Source organism: Equus quagga, chromosome 3 (assembly GCF_021613505.1).
Source record: "Equus quagga isolate Etosha38 chromosome 3, UCLA_HA_Equagga_1.0, whole genome shotgun sequence".
Taxonomy (NCBI): domain Eukaryota; kingdom Metazoa; phylum Chordata; class Mammalia; order Perissodactyla; family Equidae; genus Equus; species Equus quagga.
Window position 1 is genome coordinate 145432381 of NC_060269.1, and position 18423 is coordinate 145450803.

Here is an 18423-nt window from a genome sequence, read left to right on the forward strand (position 1 = left end):
AGTTCCATTGCTTTTCTTCTTGAACTGAGTACCAAGTTAGGGGTATTTGATTCTTTAAAATATTTCTCTATTTGGCTACTCTGCTGAAATTATATTTATTTTAAATATCACCTAATTCCTCACCTGGCATAACATTCCTTTTTTTTTACAATAATGCAAAATAATAGACATTTTAGTAATGTTTTAGGTATGTGGCTGTGTGTTAAGAGAGGAAACAATTAAAATAATTAGAGAATATTTTCTTTTCCTGGGAACTAGAGTATTCTCATGTTTGTATGGTGCCTTTCCTAAGATACTATGTTAGAGAGGTAGAGAATTTAGAATTTGCTAGGTACGAGCACTGGTACCTGAAAGTCTGAAGGCGTATAAATGGTCTGCACAGCATATGTGTCATATAAAGATGGCAGTGGCATGTAACATTGATTCATCTGAGGGGTTTACCTTCTGCATGAATTTCTTCTAAAATCTGTCTTTCCCTTGAAGGTGTCCCTGCTCCTGGGCCCAGTGCTAATGTAGCCAATGATGCTATGTCAATCTTAGAAACCATAACTTCTCTTAACCAAGAAGCTAGTGCTGCCAGGGCTTCGACAGAAGTGTCCAATGCCAAGGCCAGTGAGAGAGTATCCAAAAAACTCCCATCTCAGCCAAGCACTGACACTAGTACTGAGAAAGAGAGAGCTTCAGAGGACATGATTGATAAAGAAAAATCTACACCTGATTCTGCAGGGGAAGGAATGGAAATATCCCCTAAATCTGAAGAATTTAATGATCTCCCTTGTCCAGTTGAAGAAATTAAAAATCACACAAAAGAGAGTAATAGTTCAATTCTACTAAATAAGGATATTCAACAGGAAAGTGGTGACCAAAAAAATAAATCAACTGACAAAGGTGAGAAGAAACCAGACTGCAATGAAAAAGGAGAAAGAAAGAAAGAAAAGAAGGAAAAGACTGAAAAGAAATTTGATCACTCAAAAAGGAGTGAAGATACACAAAAAGTAAAAGATGAAAAACAACCAAAGGATAAAGAAGTAGAGTGTTCAAAACTCCCTTCAGAAAAGAACAGCAATAAAGCTAAAACCATTGAAGGGACTAAAGAAGGTAGGTAAAAACTTGCAAAAATCTCCAACAATTTAAAGAACAAAAAGTATCTATTGGCAGGGGAGAAGGGTATCAAATTTTCCTTCAAATTTTAGTAAATTTGATACCTGTGTTTCAAAAGCCTGAAACCTCATTTGCCCTTGGCTGAAAAATGAGGAATAAACATTTGTATATTTGTTTTCTATGTTAATATACCAATTCACAAAAAGGAAAGAAACTCTAAACCTTACATTTAAATTTTGTAATTTATTTACATAAATTATTCAACAACTTAATTCATAGTTGTATATCTTAATCTCAAATAAAATATTAGATAGTAAATATTTCAGTTACTTGCTTAAAATCTGCTTTTGTTTGTATCATTTGCATTGTAACTTAATCATTTAGTTATTTTTTACAGGATACTAGTTTGCCTTTATGTTTTCGGCAAATAGCTCTACCTTATTTGATATTGGTTACTAATAATGAGAGATTTTTCTTTCTAAATTGAAGTTCTTTGACATATTTAAAGCAGAAAATTTTAAATGTAATTTAGAATTGGGCGCTGAGTTTGTTCTTGTAACAAATAATAATTTATCTTCTTTTCTTCTTTCTTTCATTTTCTTCTTGAAGATTGCTCGTTGATAGATTCTGATGTGGATGGACTAACAGACATCACAGTTAGCTCTGTCCATACCAGTGACCTTTCTTCTTTTGAAGAAGACACCGAGGAAGAAGTTGTAATGTCTGATAGCATGGAAGAAGGAGAGATTACATCAGATGGTAAAGCATTTTACTTAATAATGCCTCTGTGAAGCTTCTCGTCGAGCATTATTTCTATATTCAGATGGCTATGTCGTGAAAGACAGTGTGGTATAGTGGCAAGAGCATGGGACTTTGTAGTTGGAAGATTTGTATCTGAGTCCCAGCTCCGAGGTTGTCTATCTGGGCAAGCTTGGTAAGTTACTAAACTTCAGCAAGGCTTGGTTCTCTGTCTCTTAACTCCATCCCCTTGGATTATAAGATTTAGATGAAATAATGCATATGAAGATGGTGTAGATGTGTGTGGGTAGCATTTGGGGGAGCACAGTCCACAAGACTGCCTTCACTTCTGATACCAATTGAGAGTTCGGGGTCCCCAGCCTTACCCTTGGGTTTGGTAATTAGCTAGAAGGACTCAGAGAACTCACTGAAAGCTGGTAACTCATGGTTATAGTTTATTACAACTAAGGTACACAGATGAAAATCAACCAAGGGAAGAGGCACACAAGCTAGATTCCAGGAAAGTTCCAAACATGAAGCTTCCAGTTGTCCTTTCCTTGTGGAGTCATGGACAGCATTACGTTCCCATCGTCAATGTCTGACAACACATATGGGTTATTGCCCACCAGGAAAGCTCACTGGACCCTTGATGTCCAATTTGTACTAGAGCTCCATCGTATAGACATAGCTGATTGCCCATGTATTCGGTCTCAGTCCCCAGCTCCTCTGAAGGTGAAGTTGATACCCCCAAGACCCTAAGCCCCGACTCTAAATCACAGGCAACTTGGCTGACCCAAGACCCTTAGGCAAACAAAAACCCTCCTATAAGACGTAGCCTTCCAAAGGCGTAGAGATTCCCTCCCAGAAGCCAAGAGCAAGGACTAGCCCTCTCTTTACTATACAGTTTGTTTTCCAGCTAACCCTTATTAAGCACTTACTGTGTTCCAGGCTCTGTGCTCAATTCGTGCACTATCCTGTGTAATAACTTCTGTAATCCTCACAACATCCCTGAGAAGTAGGTCCAGGTGATGAGACAAAGTCACTAAGGAAAGGTGTCTTGTCCTTAGTCACATGTCAGAGTGCCGGTGTCAATTTCAGATGTGAGACTCGGTTTCTAGCCAGTGCCTTATACTGCTCTTTACCACATTATTAAATTCTGTTTATGACTTTTTTAAAAAATTAAAAATAATATTGTTTGCATTGCCTGTAGGTAGCATCTTGTAAATTTGCCAGTGACTTTTGGATAGAATACCTGGAAAGAAAACCATAGAGGAGAAAAAGTAGAAGCTTTTAATACCACAAGCATATTTTTCATCCTTTTCTTAGTATGCATTAAAAAACTAAACTACCAACCCAAAAAAGTAACAGCAGCACTTGCCACTTTTTATATCTATCCTCGTGAGGTCAGTTCTGTGTTCTATAGGAAGAATGCTGCTCATCCTATGAACACTCCACTTTCTCTCGCCTAACTGAAATTCTAATTCTAGATGCTTGTGGGGGTCTTTTCAAGTTTTTTCCTGGACAAGGCTAGATTTTATATGTATGGGATCCAAAAAGTAAGAAATGGCTATTTTGAGAGTACTAAGTGGTAGGAAATGAAAACCTTGCTTACAAAGTTTTCTTCTTGCTGTGTCATGGGGAAACATAGCTGCCTTCCTAAGGTAGAGAGGCTTTGGTGTATACTTGGTGTAGGGCCAGTTAGTGATTCTTGCCTCTCCCGTAAATGAGATACTCACAGGTGGTCATAAAAATCTCAAGTTTACTTTAAAGTACAGCTTCAAGTGAATTTGTTCAATTCAGCAGTGGTAAAGCATTTGTGCCAAGCCCACTGGCGTACAAATGAGAATCAACTATTTGTCAAGAAATAGAACTCTACGGTCTAATTTTTCTTTGCCTTCTTTATGTGTGAGAAGCTAATTATTAAGAAATAAACCAAGATACAGATTATAGCCTTTACAGATGTCACATACTAGTATTTCCCCTGTTGAACCTGCAGGTATACCTCACTATATTGATACTGCTTTTGCTGCTTGACGTTTATTAAGCATAGTGTTGATGTTATTGCTAATTCACAGAAGTACTCCTCTATTGACTTTCTTCCAGATGAAGAGAAGAACAAGCAGAACAAAACGAAAACTCCGGCCAGTGATCCCGGTGAAGGAAAAGCAAAAAGCGTACGGCATTCTTACGTTCACAAGCCATATCTCTACTCAAAGTATTACAGTGATTCTGATGACGAACTTACTGTGGAACAACGGCGTCAGTCTATTGTAAGTCACATTTGACAAGGTTGACGAACCTGACTATTCTGTGTTCAAGGTACCAGGGAGCGTATGAAACAGTGACGGACAGCTTCTGCCTTCAGGAACTTTGTCCTTTCTCTAGGCAGCATAGACATAAACGTGTGACGGTGGTGTTCATGTCATCATGGTTAACAGTGAAAAATGGGTAACAACTTAAGTGTTTCACAGTATGGAAATCTTTGAGTCAAGTATGGATCAAGCCATAGAAAGATAGGATGTGCAGCCATTAACATAATATTAAGATGGAAATGTAGTCCATGTATTTCCTGGATTTGAAAATATTTCTAATTATAAGATGTGTCATTGAAATTTTAATAGCTTTTTAGAGGAAAAAAATTGCTACCTCATTATATGTGTACATCAGTTTTCAGATGACTTGCAATTTCAGAAACATTTGAAATATGAAAAGTTGCACATCTTGGAATGAGGAAATATTATTACGTAGAAAAATGATTTAAGTAAGTACACCAATGATAATAGTGGCTTCTCTCTTGAAAAGTTTACTTGATCGTGAGTTACGCCTATGTTTAGGATTTTTGGCACTTTGAGACTTGGAGTTCTGGGCTGGAAAGGGGTGGGGGAGTAGCACACAATGACTAGATTCTCCCTGGCTTTAAAATAGGGGAGCAGAAAGTCCCATGTCCAAAACGTTGGTCCTAAGAGTGTAACTAGCAAGTCACATTTATTATAGGGCTAGCCTGTCACTTGAATCTGCTTTTCAGCTTCCTTCTAAAAGAATAATCAAAAACTTATGGACACCTACCTGTGTGCACTTGATGCTCACAAATATTTTCATAGCTATCCTTTTAATTGAAGTAACCAATTTATTATGCCACTCTATCCCAAAATGACACCTTTCCCATTCTTTAAATTAATAGCATTCTGAAAGAGAAATGGAAAATTTTCACATCTATCTCTTATTATTCTAGTAGCTTACAAATCACGTAGTGTATATGCACTTTTGCAGAGCCTATTACTTTGTAAGAACATTTGAATGGCAAACATATTTTTTTTTCAGAGTGTGTGTGCTTTTGCCTGATAATCTGTCAGGATAATTGTGAGTATTGTGTGGTTTTAGGCTAAAGAAAAAGAAGAGAGGCTTTTAAGAAGACAAATTAATAGAGAGAAACTTGAAGAAAAACGAAAACAGAAAGCAGAAAAGACAAAATCGTCAAAAGCTAAGACTCAAGGTATAGGAGATGTTAACTTTAATCTTTTAAACGATCTTATATACTCCATTATTTTCTAGATATTCATATTATTTATGAGATGTGATTACAAAATAAAGTGATCCAAGTTACATCTTGGCAAAGCTGTTATATTAAAAAAAATTATTTATCTTCAGGTGTAGAACATTTCCTTACTTTTCAATCTGATGTGTTTAGTCACTTTTTTTTATTATATTGCTGTATCTAAATTAAATATTCTATTGGGTGCCAGCTTACACATCTCACATGTTAGTAATTTATTTCCTAGTAATTGTGGAATGAATTATCACTGGAAATTGGATTGCTAACATGTGAGTAATCAAGCCTTGCCAGTGATATTAATGGAATTAATCTATGCTTTATGTTAACTAAAATGTCAAACATTTATCTAGAATATTTCATTAAACAAAATTGAACTTCCTCTGGTCCTGTGTATGTAATATACAAACACATACACATATATAAGTATTTGAAATAAAGCAAGATGAGATCTCTTCATCTAGAATATTTTTTTATTCCAGCACAACTTAAGGATATTAAAGCTATTTTGCATTTTTATAGTGATTAGAAAATCTTAATGAAAAAGAAATATTACATTGTTTATAAAACTCTGTTCTGTAATATAGTTTATTGATTGTTTCCTTTCTAGGCAAAAATAATATGGACTTAGAAGAATCATCAACAAAGAGTTCGGAACCTAAAGCCCCCAGAATTAAAGAAGTCCTTAAAGAACGGAAGGTTTTAGAGAAAAAAGTAGCTTTAAGCAAAAAAAGAAAAAAAGATTCAAGGTACATATTTTACCTGGCCACATTCCCATCGTAACATTCTCTGGTCATGCTTTTGAAAGATAGGCATTGAAAATGATGGTAAAGGGCCAGCCTCCAGTGGCAAAGTGGTTAAGTTTGGCTTACTCCACTAGCAGCCTGGGTTCGGTTCCTGGGCACAGACCTACACCACTTGTCTGTCAATGGCCATGTTGTCGTGGCAGCTCACGTACAAAAAGAGGAAGATTGGCAGTGGATGTTAGCTCAGGTGAATCTTCCTCAACAAAAAAGAAAAAGAAAAGAAAATGACAGTAAAGAGACATACCTTGAATATGTATGTTATTGCATGTTTATGAAAGACCTTAGAGTTTCATTTTTAGTATCATGATTCATTGTGTTAATATCTATATTATTTCAAAGTAGTATATCTTAATCTTTTGTGGGGGGGGAGGGGGGGTTCCAGACCTTTTTGATAATCTGATGGAAGCTTTGGACTTTCTCCCCAGAAAAATGCACGCACATAAGCACATAGTTGTCCCTTGAGTTTCAGAGAGTTTATGGACCCTCTAGAAGTAGTCAGGAAGTATCCCCATTCTGGACATTCAGAACCACTTATTTACAGTGATTGCATCCATTTTCCAGTCTTTCCAGGCAATTCTCTTCACCAGTATCCCACACTTCGCCCCTTAAACCAGGGGTGTGGACCAAATTCTTTTTTAACCCCTCATTGTTAACTATAAGAATTAGAAAACTGAAGAGACCGAGAGTATCTATGAAGTTATATGAGCCATGGGCTACAGTTTTGCTGTTCCATCAAAATACAATTATGTACATTTAGCACAGACTTCAGGATAGCTAAATCAATAATTTGCAGAACTTAGTGGGAATCAGCACTCAGTTTACTTATTTTACTTCATTTCTATTGATCTGAATAAATAAGACTACCCTGTTTACTCAAAAGATGTTAAGACTTTCAAAATGTAATTATAGTCCATTAAATATTTATCTTTAAGCAACAAATCCGGAAGTTTTGTTTCAAGTATACTTTCCTTTAGCACCAAGAGTAGTCCATCTCGCGTTTGGAATTATGTTCTCTTCTGTTGACTCAGAATAGGATTTAAATTGAAATATAACAAGTCTCCGTTTATGGATCAAGTGTTTATAGTAAAGGAAAGCTAAGCTTTGTTTTTTAACCTTCCTGAGAAGTTCTTATATTGGATTCAAACAACGTTCATATTTCACTTTTTCTCCCACTTAGGAATGTTGAAGAGAATTCTAAAAAGAAACAGCAATCTGAAGAAGATGCCAAAGAAACCCTTAAAACAAATGAGGTATGTCCTAATTAATAAAATCCCATTTTAAATGCTCTTTTGTTAGATTTTAGCCATTCAGTCCTTTGGAGTAAAACTCGGAATGCAGTTCGATCTTTTCCAAGTTAAATAAAAAATCCTTTACCTTACACTCTGGAACTCCCATCCTATTATGGCCTGAATTCCTCATTTTGGCAAGTTGATTCATGTGATCTTTTTCTCTAGAAAATGCCTACTGTTCTACTTTTCCTCTCTTCCCAACCCCCTAGCCTCCCATTTCTTATATTGGCAATAACAAAATTGCCAGTAATAATAATGAAAAAGAAAAGAGAGAGAAAACCTGAAATCGCTTTGCTGTAACAAATCGTCTGTTTCATTTTCTTTCTTTTCTCATCCATATATGTACATAATTTTGTAGAGTGGATGTAATCTTCCAAAATGTTTTTAATATTCCCTCTTATTTGTTTCATGTTACTTTGTAAGCTTTCTAATTATTATATTTGACAATTGTCTAGTGTTACATTGAGTGGATATACTGTAATTCAAGCATTCCCTTATAGTTGAACACTTAGATTGTTTCCCAGGTTTGATCAATTTAGATAGTAAAAATATGTGCAATTAGTACATTTTTCCCCCTTTTTGAATTATTTTCTTGGGATAAACTTTTGCTTTCACTGGGTTTAAATCCTTATTTATACTGCCACATTTGTAATCCTATAGCTGAAACTTCCAAGGGAAAACTAATAATTTATTGATTATTTGTTCATAGCCAGTAAATATTCCTATTTCTTTATTCAGAAATTAGAGGCATATTTATAAGTATACCCAGATATTTTAATGGCATATTTTTAAATATTTAACTTTATTTTGTGATAAATTTCTTTGAAAAATTATCTCACAAACTTTTATTCACACTAATTGGTTAGAACTTACTGTAAAATTAGGTTGACGAAATCTCTTTTCTTTCTTTGAGGAATTTAGTTTTAAAGTAGTTTTTAAGATTTTGCCATAGCCTGGTTGCTATATTAGTAGAAGTACGTTAATCTGTGTGTTAAATTGTAAGGAGGTGAAGTGGTAAGCTGACCAGAGACTTAAGATTCTTTCTGAGAACTTCTCCCAGTATTTGAAGAGTAGTAATTATAGCTAGTAGTCAGTGAGTCTTCGCTAAAATGTGTTCAGTCAGCATCCACTCATTAACATTAGTAACCTACTCAGTGCCATACTGTGGGGTAGGGAGGAAAGTGTAGATGCTTTGGTCTGTCAATATCTTCCTTTGGATGCACATAGATATACATACATTATATGTGATATGGTTACTGTTACTGTGAGTTGTTGTGTACGTTTGAAACTGCTTAAGTAGAATGTCCTACAAGTAACCTAAATTCGTGAGGTTCCTATAAATAATTTGGTTTTCCAAATTAAAATATAGGAAACCTTTATTTCAATATACAATTTTTAAATTGTCTTCATCAGTAGGTATTACACTTTTGGACTGAAAAGAACATTGGATTGTTGTTCATCGAGTTTATATTCATTAACGAGTACTGAACATTGGTGGGTTTTAGAAATTTAGAGTTGAAGAGGGCCACCTAAATGCATGGACAAATCTTGGGAGAAATAACTAGTCTCTATAAAGATGCCTGTGCTGTAGTAGGAAGAGGACTAGGCTCAAAGTGAGATCATCTGAACTCATTGTCTGGGTGTCAAGTTATTGAGTCATGCTGAGCTTCAGTTTCCTGGTGCAAAAATACCTACCTAAGGCTGGTGGCAAAGATTAACTATGATGTAAGATAAATGACAGCACTCGATGTATTAAATGCACCCAAATGTTAAATTTGAATATAAAAATTGATTTCTTACATTTTAACCTTTATCTTCTTACAGCATTGTGAAAAGGAAAAGGCATCTTCTTCAAAAGATTTGAAGCATGTGCATGCAAAAAATGAACCAAGTAAACCTGCACGGAGACTTTCAGAGTCTTTGCATGCAGCTGATGAAAATAAAAATGAGCCCAAAATAGAAAGAGAACATAAAAGACGGACCTCTACCCCTGTTGTGGTGGAAGGGACACAGGAAGAGAGTGACACGCGAGATGGAAAAAGACAAATGGAACGCTCAGAAAGTGGCACAGAAGAGCCCCAGAAACAGAAAAGCACAGTTAAAAATGAAAAGCATCTAAAGAAAGATGATTCTGAAACACCACATGTGAAAAACCTACCTAAGAAAGAGGCGAAATCCTCCAAGGAGAAGCTTGAAAAAGAGAAAACTGTGTCAGAGGATAAATTGTCTATGAAACATAAATATAAAGGTGACAGTATGCATAAAACAGGTGACGAGACCGAGCTTCACTCTTCAGAGAAAGGGTTAAGGGTAGACGAAAGTATTCAGAAGCAAAGTCAACAAACAAAGCTTTCTTCAGATGATAAAGCTGAACGAAAAAGTAAACATAGGAATGAAAGGAAATTATCAGTTTTGGGCAAAGATGGAAAGCCAGTTTCTGAATATATTATAAAAACAGATGAGAATGTTCGTAAAGAAAACAACAAAAAAGAGAGACACTTGTCAACTGAAAAAACTAAGGCAGAGCACAAATCAAGAAGATCAAGTGATTCTAAAATTCAGAAAGATTCTCTGAGTTCCAAGCAACATGGTATCACATTACAGAGAAGAAGTGAAAGTTATTCAGAGGATAAGTGTGATACGGACTCAACTAATTTAGATAGTAATTCAAAACCAGAAGAGATCCTTCACAAGGAGAAGCGAAGAACAAAGAGCTTGTTAGAAGACAAACTTATGTTAAAGGCTAAATCAAAAAGTCAAGGCAAACAGTTAAAAGTAGTTGAAACAGAATTACAAGAAAGCATCACCAAACAGGCCACCACTCCAAAACCAGATAAGGAGAAGAACACAGAAGAAAGTGACTCAGATAGACAGCGAAAGTCTAAAGTTGAGGACAAACCTGAGGAAACTGGTCTTGAACCTGTATTAGAGAATGCTGCTTCAGCACATGGTACCCAGAAGGATTCTAGTCACAGAGCTAAGTTACTATTAGCAAAGGAGAAATGTAAGGGAGATAAAGATTCAGTCTCTTCCAGACTTGAGAGAAAGTTATCAGATGGGCACAAAAGCAGAAGCTTAAAGCATAGTAGTAAAGACGTGAAAAAGAAGGAAGAAAATAAATCAGATGACAAGGAGGGTAAAGAAGTTGATAGTAATCATGAAAAGACCAGAGGGAATAGTTCAGTTCTGGAAAAGAAATTAAGTAGAAGGTTGTGTGAAAATCGAAGAGGAAGCTTATCCCAAGAAATGACCAAAGGAGAAGAAAAATTAGCAGTGAACACCTTGGGCACTCCCAGTAGTTCCTCCCTTCAGAGACCAAAAAGAAGTGGTGATACCACATTGATCCCTGAACAAGAGCCAATGGAAATTGATTCTGAGGCAGCTGTTGAAAATTTGTTTGAAGTATCTAAAATCCAAGACAGCAGCAGTAATAGTTCTCAGCAAGACGTTGACTCTGAAAATGGTATGAAACAAAAAACTACTGCCACTGTTCTAAAGGATGAATTACGAACTTCCACAGTAGATTCAAAAACAGCAGTTCCAGCCTGTAAATTGGGACGTGCGACAGGAGTTGTTAGTAATTCTGAAAAGCACACTGACCATAAAAGCACTCCGTCCAAGAAAGTGCATATCGAAAGTGCTGTGTCCAAACCAAATCCCGGGGAGAAAGAACCCACTCAAGCAACTCATGAAGTGAATGTAGACTCTGAAACTAGTCACAGAATATTACCTCATGCCCTTTCAGAAAATGACAAGGCACAAAAGAATTTGAAAAACACAACTAAACCCACTGAAGAACATAATGCTCAAGGAGATGCTGCTGTTGAACATTCCACAAATTTAGACCCCTCACCATCCTTAAGTTCAGTGACTGTTGTGCCTCAGAAACAATCTCATGATTCAGATGCAATTCCTTTAGTGGACAAAAGAACTATTTTAGAAGGTGGCACAGCTAGCACCTCACCTGTGGACCACCCTCATATTCCTAGTCAAAGTTTGGCTGTTAGGGAATCAGAAGCCCCTGGGACAAGTGACAGCAAAGAAGGAGGTACAGTTTCCACAGTAGATACACCAGCAAAAGCAAGCATAGATAGCAAAAGACACATTCCAGAAGGTTACCAGGCCACTGTACTGGAGAATAAACAACGGAAAGTAAATATGCCTCTTGGCAGTGAGTTCACAGACGTGATTATGGAAAATGAGAATGTTAAAGTACGTGGCTTGATGGACATGGCCCAGAAAGATGACTTAATTACAGAGCCCAGTTCAAAGCAGACATTTAGAGCTGCAGTAGAAAATGGTACAAAGAATGGCATTGCTGTTGACCATGTGGTAGGCATGAGTACAGGAAAAGATACTGAAACTATTGAACTGAGGCATAGTCGAGGCCCAGGTGAAGTAGAAAACATGTCAATTGATGTTGAAAGACGGAATGAAAACAGTGAGGTAGACACCAGTGCTGGAAGTAACACCGCATCGTCTGTTTTAGAACAAAGGAATGGAAAAACTGAGAATGTGACGACTGGGTCTGGTAGAGCAGAAAAGACTTCTGTTGCCACTAGCACTGAAGGGAAGGACGACAATGTTAACTCAATTCCGGTAAAAGCAGGGGATGCTACAACCACTTCCTCAGAAACAGGAGAGGGTGAGGTGGCTGTGCCTTGCACAAGCATTGAGGCAGATGAAGGCTTCATAACAGGTACCTGCTCCAGAAACAATCCTCTTCACATTGGGGCAGAAGCCAGCGAATGCATTGTTTTTGCTGCAGCTGAAGAAGGTGGCGGCATTGTCACAGAAGGATTTGCTGAAAGTGAAACTTTCCTTACAAGCACCAAGGAAGGAGAAATTAGAGAGTGTACTATGGCTGAATCTGAAGAAGCTGCAGCAGACCCAGTGACTGCTCACACTGTTAAAATTGAAGACAATGTCAATAGCGTTGTGACAGAAGAGAAAGATGATGCCGTAACCAGTGCAGGCTCTGAAGAAAAATGTGACGATGGTTCTTCAAGTAGAGACTCAGAAATAGTTGAAGGAACTGTTACTTTTATTAGTGAAGTTGAAAGCGATGGAGCGGTAACAAGTGCTGGGACAGAAATAAGAGAGGGATCCTTAGGCAGTGAAGAGGTAGACGGATTCCAGAGAAATACAATGAGAATGGGCTGCACAAAAGAAACTGAAGGGACTGTGACGTGTACAGGAGCAGAAAGGAGAAGTGATAACTTTGTTATGTGCTCAGTAACTGGTGCAGGGCCACAGGAGGAGCGCATGGTTACAGGTGCAGCTGTAATCCTGGTAGATAACAACACGCCACCAGGAACAAGTGCCACCCAAGAAGGAGATGGTTCTGTGAATGATGGTACAGAAGGTGAAAGTGCAGTCACCAGCACAGGGATAATGGAAGAAGATGGAGAGGGGCCAGCAAGTTGCACAGGTTCAGAAGAGAGCAGCGAAGGCTTTGCTATAAGTTCTGAGTCAGAAGAAAATGGAGAGAGTGCGATGGACAGCACGGTAACCAAAGAAGTCACTAATGTACCATTAGTCGCTGCTGGTCCATGTGATGATGAAGGCATTGTAACCAGCACAGGTGCAAAAGAGGAAGATGATGAAGGCGAGGGTGTCGTGACTAGTACCGGAAGAGGAAATGAAGTTGGGCACGCGTCAACTTGCACGGGGATAGAAGAAGAGGGTGAAGGGATATCAATTTGTGAAAGTGCAGAAGAAGGGGACAGTCAGATTGGTACTGCAGTAGGGCATGTGGAAGCTGAGGCTGGAGCAGCCATCACCAATGCAAATGAAAGTAATGTTGATAGCATGACTGGTGCAGAGAAGGAAATTAAAGATACAGAGATCTGCTCCAGTGCAAAAGGCGTGGTAGAAAGCAGTGTGACCAGTGCAGTTTCAGGAAAGGGTGAAGGGGCACCAGTGCCTGAAGGTTGCGAGGGTCCCATGACTAGTGTGGCTTCAGATCAAAGTGCCAGTCAGCTCACCAGAAAAGAAAAAGTTGAAGATACCACTATTTCCACTGGCCTTGTGGGGGGCAGTTATGAGGTACTTGTATCTGGTGCAGTCCCAGAATATGAAGTTCGTCACACATTGCCAAGTGAGAAAGAAGATGAAGGTATCATCACCTCTGTGGAAAATGAAGAATGTGATGGCCTCATGGCTACTACAGCCAGTGACAGTATTACCAACCAAACTTGTTTAGGTGGGGGCAAAAGTCAAGGCAAAGGCTTGATGATTTCCACCAGTACAACAAATGATTGCACCACTCAGTTAAGCATGATTGCAGACGTGGAAGGTCATTCAAGTGCTCTGAGAACTGAAGAAAATATGGAAGGAACCAGAGTAAACGTGGAAGAATTTGAGGCCCCAATGCCCAGTGCAGTTTCAGGAGATGAGAGCCAGCTCCCTGCTACAAGAACTGAAGAGAAAGATGAGTGTGCCATGATTTCCACAAGCATAGGGGAAGAATTTGAAGTGCGTATTTCCAGTGCAACAACCATCAAAGATGCTGAAAGTCAGCAGACAGTTGCAACAGTTGAAGAAAGAGCTAAAGGTCCAATGTTGGCAAGCACTGATGACTTTGAGGGGCCCATGCCCAGTGCACCCACAGAAGTTGATAGTCCTCTTGCCTCAACCAGCAAGGAGGAGAAAGATGAATGTGCTCTCATTTCCACCAGCATAGCAGAAGAATGTGAGGCCTCTATTTCTGGTGTAGCTGTAGAAAGTGAAAATGAGCAATCTCTTACAGTCATGGAAGAAAAAGATGGGAGTGCTGTCATCTCAACAAGCTCAGTAGAAGACTGTGAGGGTCCAGTGTCCAGTGCTGTCCCTCAGGAAGAAGTTCATCCCTCAGTCACACCAGTGGAAGAGATAAGTGACACCACCATGATTTCTACAAGCACCACTGAAGGATGTGAAGCAGTCATGATGGGTGCTGTCCCACCAGATGAAGATCAGCCCACTGTTGCAAGAATGGAGGACTTGAGTGATGCTGCCGTCATCTCCACGAGCACAGCCGAATGTGTGCTGATTGTCACTGGCCTAGACAGACACGAAGAGAATCGGCTGACTGCAAACAACCCAGAAGGAAAACATGACCTGTCGGCTGCAAAGGCAAGCAAGTATGAGGTCCCTATGCCCAGCCTAATTGCTGAGAACAACTGTCAGCATCCTGGGCCATTCACGGGAGGAAGAGAAGTGGACCCTGTGATGGCAGTGAGCTCCAAGGAAGGGCGTGACAACACATCAATCAGCATGCTCTCTGCAGAGGGAGGCCAGCCAGGTGCTGTGTGTACACAAGAGAAAGAGAGGCTTGGCAAAGACTGTCTTGGCAAAGTATCTCCTACAGGAAGAGGACAGAATGCAAGTGCCTTGCCCCTTGTAAATGCAGAAGAGAAGAGTGTCCAGTTGAGCTCTGTTGAGAGGGAAGATAAAAGCCCTGAGGCAGGGACAGCAGGGGACAGTACCACAGGGAGCTGTTCAGCAGAGAGAGGCGTGGAGAGAAGTGCTGACTCACCTGTCCATCTGAGAGGACCTGAGCAAACATGTGGGCAGATGGCTGAAGACTCCGCCGTCAGTATTCGCTGTTTGACAGCAAAACATACTGGTGCTATAGAAGCTGGTGACATGCCACAAGTCAAAGACGCTGCAGCGGAGCCGTCATCACCTCCTCCTGACCAACGGAGGCCTGAGGGCAACTTGAAAACCACCGTCACTGAATGTATTAATGGCCAAGAATCAGAAGTTGCTCCTTCCCACACAACAGTCCTTCCAGCTGCCTTCGATGTAGCTCTTTCAGCTCCTAAATGTGAGCAGAACCTGACCATAGAGAGTGATCACAGTGGCACATGGACTGTTCAAGTGTCTGCTGAAAAAACTGGAGATGGTAACGGCATGACAAAGTTACTCCAGGAGGAAGGAGACCTGGAGGTCACTGTTTCTTCTCAAGAAAATTTGTGCAACAAAGGTGAGAATCTCTAATTGTAAATTTTAGCATTTCCAAAAATGATTGTATGTGGAATACACTTAAAACAATCTTAGGAAAGATGGTTTTGGTGCTGGAATGTCACACAATAACTTTCATCAAACTTGAAGGTTGAGCTTCTCTAAAAGAAAGTTGTGTTTAAATGCTTAAGACCTTAGACCCGTTTCTCCTGTGCAATAAGAAAAGAGGCAGGAGGCCAAGGGACAGGAAGTCAGCTAGCCACGTGTCATCTGCATGACTGTTGCATGTTACTAAAGCTCTTTGACCTTCAGGTTCTTGTCAATCAAATTGAAGAATACCTTACAACCACCCTGTGAAATGAGTATTTTTTTATCATTTTCATTTTACAAATGAGGAAATGGGTTCAGAGAATTTAAATAACTTACATAGTACTTGGGTGCTTTTTAGAAAAAAGTTGCTTCTGAGGCTCAGTTTTCTGTTGTATAAAATGGAGGTAATAGTACAAAAACAAACATCATTCCAACCCTTGTCTGACTTAGTATAGATTTACAGTATGTGTCAGTTCAGTCCAGCTGGCTACTTCTAACCAAGGCAGCACATTATTATTTATGTACATATGTATGTATGTATTTGCTTGCTTGCTTGCTAAGGATGATTCAGCAAGCATCTGAATGTTTGCCCTGAGCTAATATCTGTTGCCAATCTTCCCCTTTTTCACTTGAGGAAGATTCACCAAGCTAACATCTCTGCCAGTCTTCTTCTATTTCGTATGTGGGTCACGGCCACAACATGGCTGCTGACGAGTGGTATAGGTCCACACCCACGAAGCAAACTGGGGCCACCGAAGTGGAGCATGCCGAACTTAAGAGCTAGGCCCTGGGGCCAGCCCCCACATTATTATATTTTTTAACTGAGTTTATTGTTCAGTTAAAATGAGTTAGTTTCTGGTTTAGAATATGTTTTAAAGAGAAAAGAAATGTGTTCTCTCACAATTTCAGAGAGTGCTAGTCTTGTTAGAAATAGTTGGTAATTTTCAAAGCTATAAGCTTTGAGCTTAGTCATTCCTTATACCTTCCAATTTTGGACACTTGTACTAGCTACTGCTGTACTAGACTCTGGGGATACAAAGATAAAGTCAAGATGAGAAGATAGCTGGGAATCCAGCCATGCGTTATAAGTAGGCAGTGACAGGTGCTTAGAGTGGGGTTAAGCACAGGATGCTGTGAGAATTCAAAGGGAGCACATGGGCTAGGCTTAAGGGGGTCAGGAACGCTGACTTCTTTCCCACTCTGGCTGTATAAAATGTAGCATCTTGGACTTTAAACTGGAACAGACCTTAGATAGCACCTATTGCAGCCTCAGAAAGCTGAGACTATTAGCTTTAGTCCTGTTCATTATGGGGACTTAAATAGGAGACATCTAAGAAATGTTGTTGAAATAAGTCACTTTAAATTTTTTCATTGGATGCAGCCTGGAGTAAATTGAATGCTCTGAAAGTTTTTATGACTTAAACATTGCTACAGTCTGTTACTCCTTCCTCCCCATTTCTTTCTTCTGAAGGCGCAAAAATACAAAGGCTATTAGCAAGGATAAGCCTGCAGCCTCTTGGAGGAAGGAAGGATTTTCTTTGGAGGCTTATGTGTGGGCAGGTGAGGGAACCTGGAAGCCACGAGTCACAGAAGGACAAGAGAGAGAAAGAAAGAAAGGTCCAAAACAAGGGATGGAATTGAGTCTCCACCAGAGAAAATTCCATTTTCTTTTTGTCTGCCTCACAGTTCTTTAACTTTACGTTCACCTTTGCTGTGTCAGCGTGAAGCAAGGGAAGTGAGTCTATTTGTAAATCACCTTCTTTATTGAGAATATACCTCAGTGGCCCAGAATATTTTCTTATAGGGACAAACGATGCAGATCACTATAGAAAAATACTTGGAAATGTCACCACAAAAAATATTTTATCATTCTTTCTGGGCAGCCATCTTAACAGTAATAAACAGCTTCACTCAAAACCAAATGAGTAAATGACTCCTGGCTTTCATCCCAGATTGTTTGTACATATTCCTCTTTATTATTTTCTACTGATGGCAAAATGAAACAGCAGAGGAAGGGGGCATGGTGTACTAGATAACAACATTCTGTTACCTTGTGATTCAGGATGTATTTTGCAAGCATTCTTAAATTGGTCTCATGGTTTGAATTTCATTAGGCAATGAAGAGTCTCCAACAAATGTTTTGGGAGGATTGGAACTGAAAGCCAACTTGAAAACTGAGGTATGGCTGATAATTCAGTTATGCTGAACTGTAAGTGGTACCATTAAGTACCATTTCACCACATATATACATATATACACTTAAGCAGTATATAGCTCCTGTTCTCTTTGTATTTAAGACACTTAAGTATTGTTAGTGTCACATCCTATTGGGGGGAAGCTAAGAACCTCAATAATCTCAATGGGCAGTGCCATCCTCGATTCCATTTACTCAAACCAGAAACCTGAGTCATCCTCAGTTTCTCCTTGTCACCCACATTTAATCCATCGCCAATTCTTATGGTTTCAATTTCCAAAATTAACATGAATCCATCTGTTTTTGTTTCTACAGCTGCCATCCTAGTCTAAGCCACTATTTCATTAGTGTCCCCATTGGACTTCCCTCCTCTCCAGCCCCTCCCTCTTCCAGTCTGAGAGTTATCTTTAAAAACATAAATTAGGTCATGTCATTACTCTGTGTAAAATTCCCAATGGCATACCATCATACTTAGAATAAAGTCTTTTTTTTTTTTTTTATCATGGCCCATGTGCTTTACATAATTTAGTCTCCGCGCCCCCTTTCCAGCCTGATCTCCTGGCACCCTCCAAGTCTGCATAACAAAATAGCTGTAAACAAGGGGGCTATGAATAGTGCAGAGGAGCCTCAACTCACCAGCAGGAGCCATAAGTGAGCACACAGAGGGCTTGCAAGGAGGACATATGAGTGGAATTTTGCAAGTTAAAG

At 39.1% G+C, this 18423-nt stretch overlaps 1 protein-coding gene across 1 annotated transcript in view; it reads left to right on the top strand.

Moving 5' to 3' along the window:
• BOD1L1 (biorientation of chromosomes in cell division 1 like 1) overlaps positions 1-18423 on the top strand; it is a 53780-nt gene that overhangs the window by 11373 nt on the left and 23984 nt on the right. Inside the window, exons 4-11 of the mRNA XM_046656168.1 lie at positions 484-1098; positions 1711-1860; positions 3943-4109; positions 5221-5332; positions 6000-6138; positions 7373-7445; positions 9309-15453; positions 17636-17700. Of these exons, the coding sequence (XP_046512124.1) occupies positions 484-1098; positions 1711-1860; positions 3943-4109; positions 5221-5332; positions 6000-6138; positions 7373-7445; positions 9309-15453; positions 17636-17700 (7466 nt within the window). The remainder of the gene's footprint in view (positions 1-483; positions 1099-1710; positions 1861-3942; positions 4110-5220; positions 5333-5999; positions 6139-7372; positions 7446-9308; positions 15454-17635; positions 17701-18423) is intronic.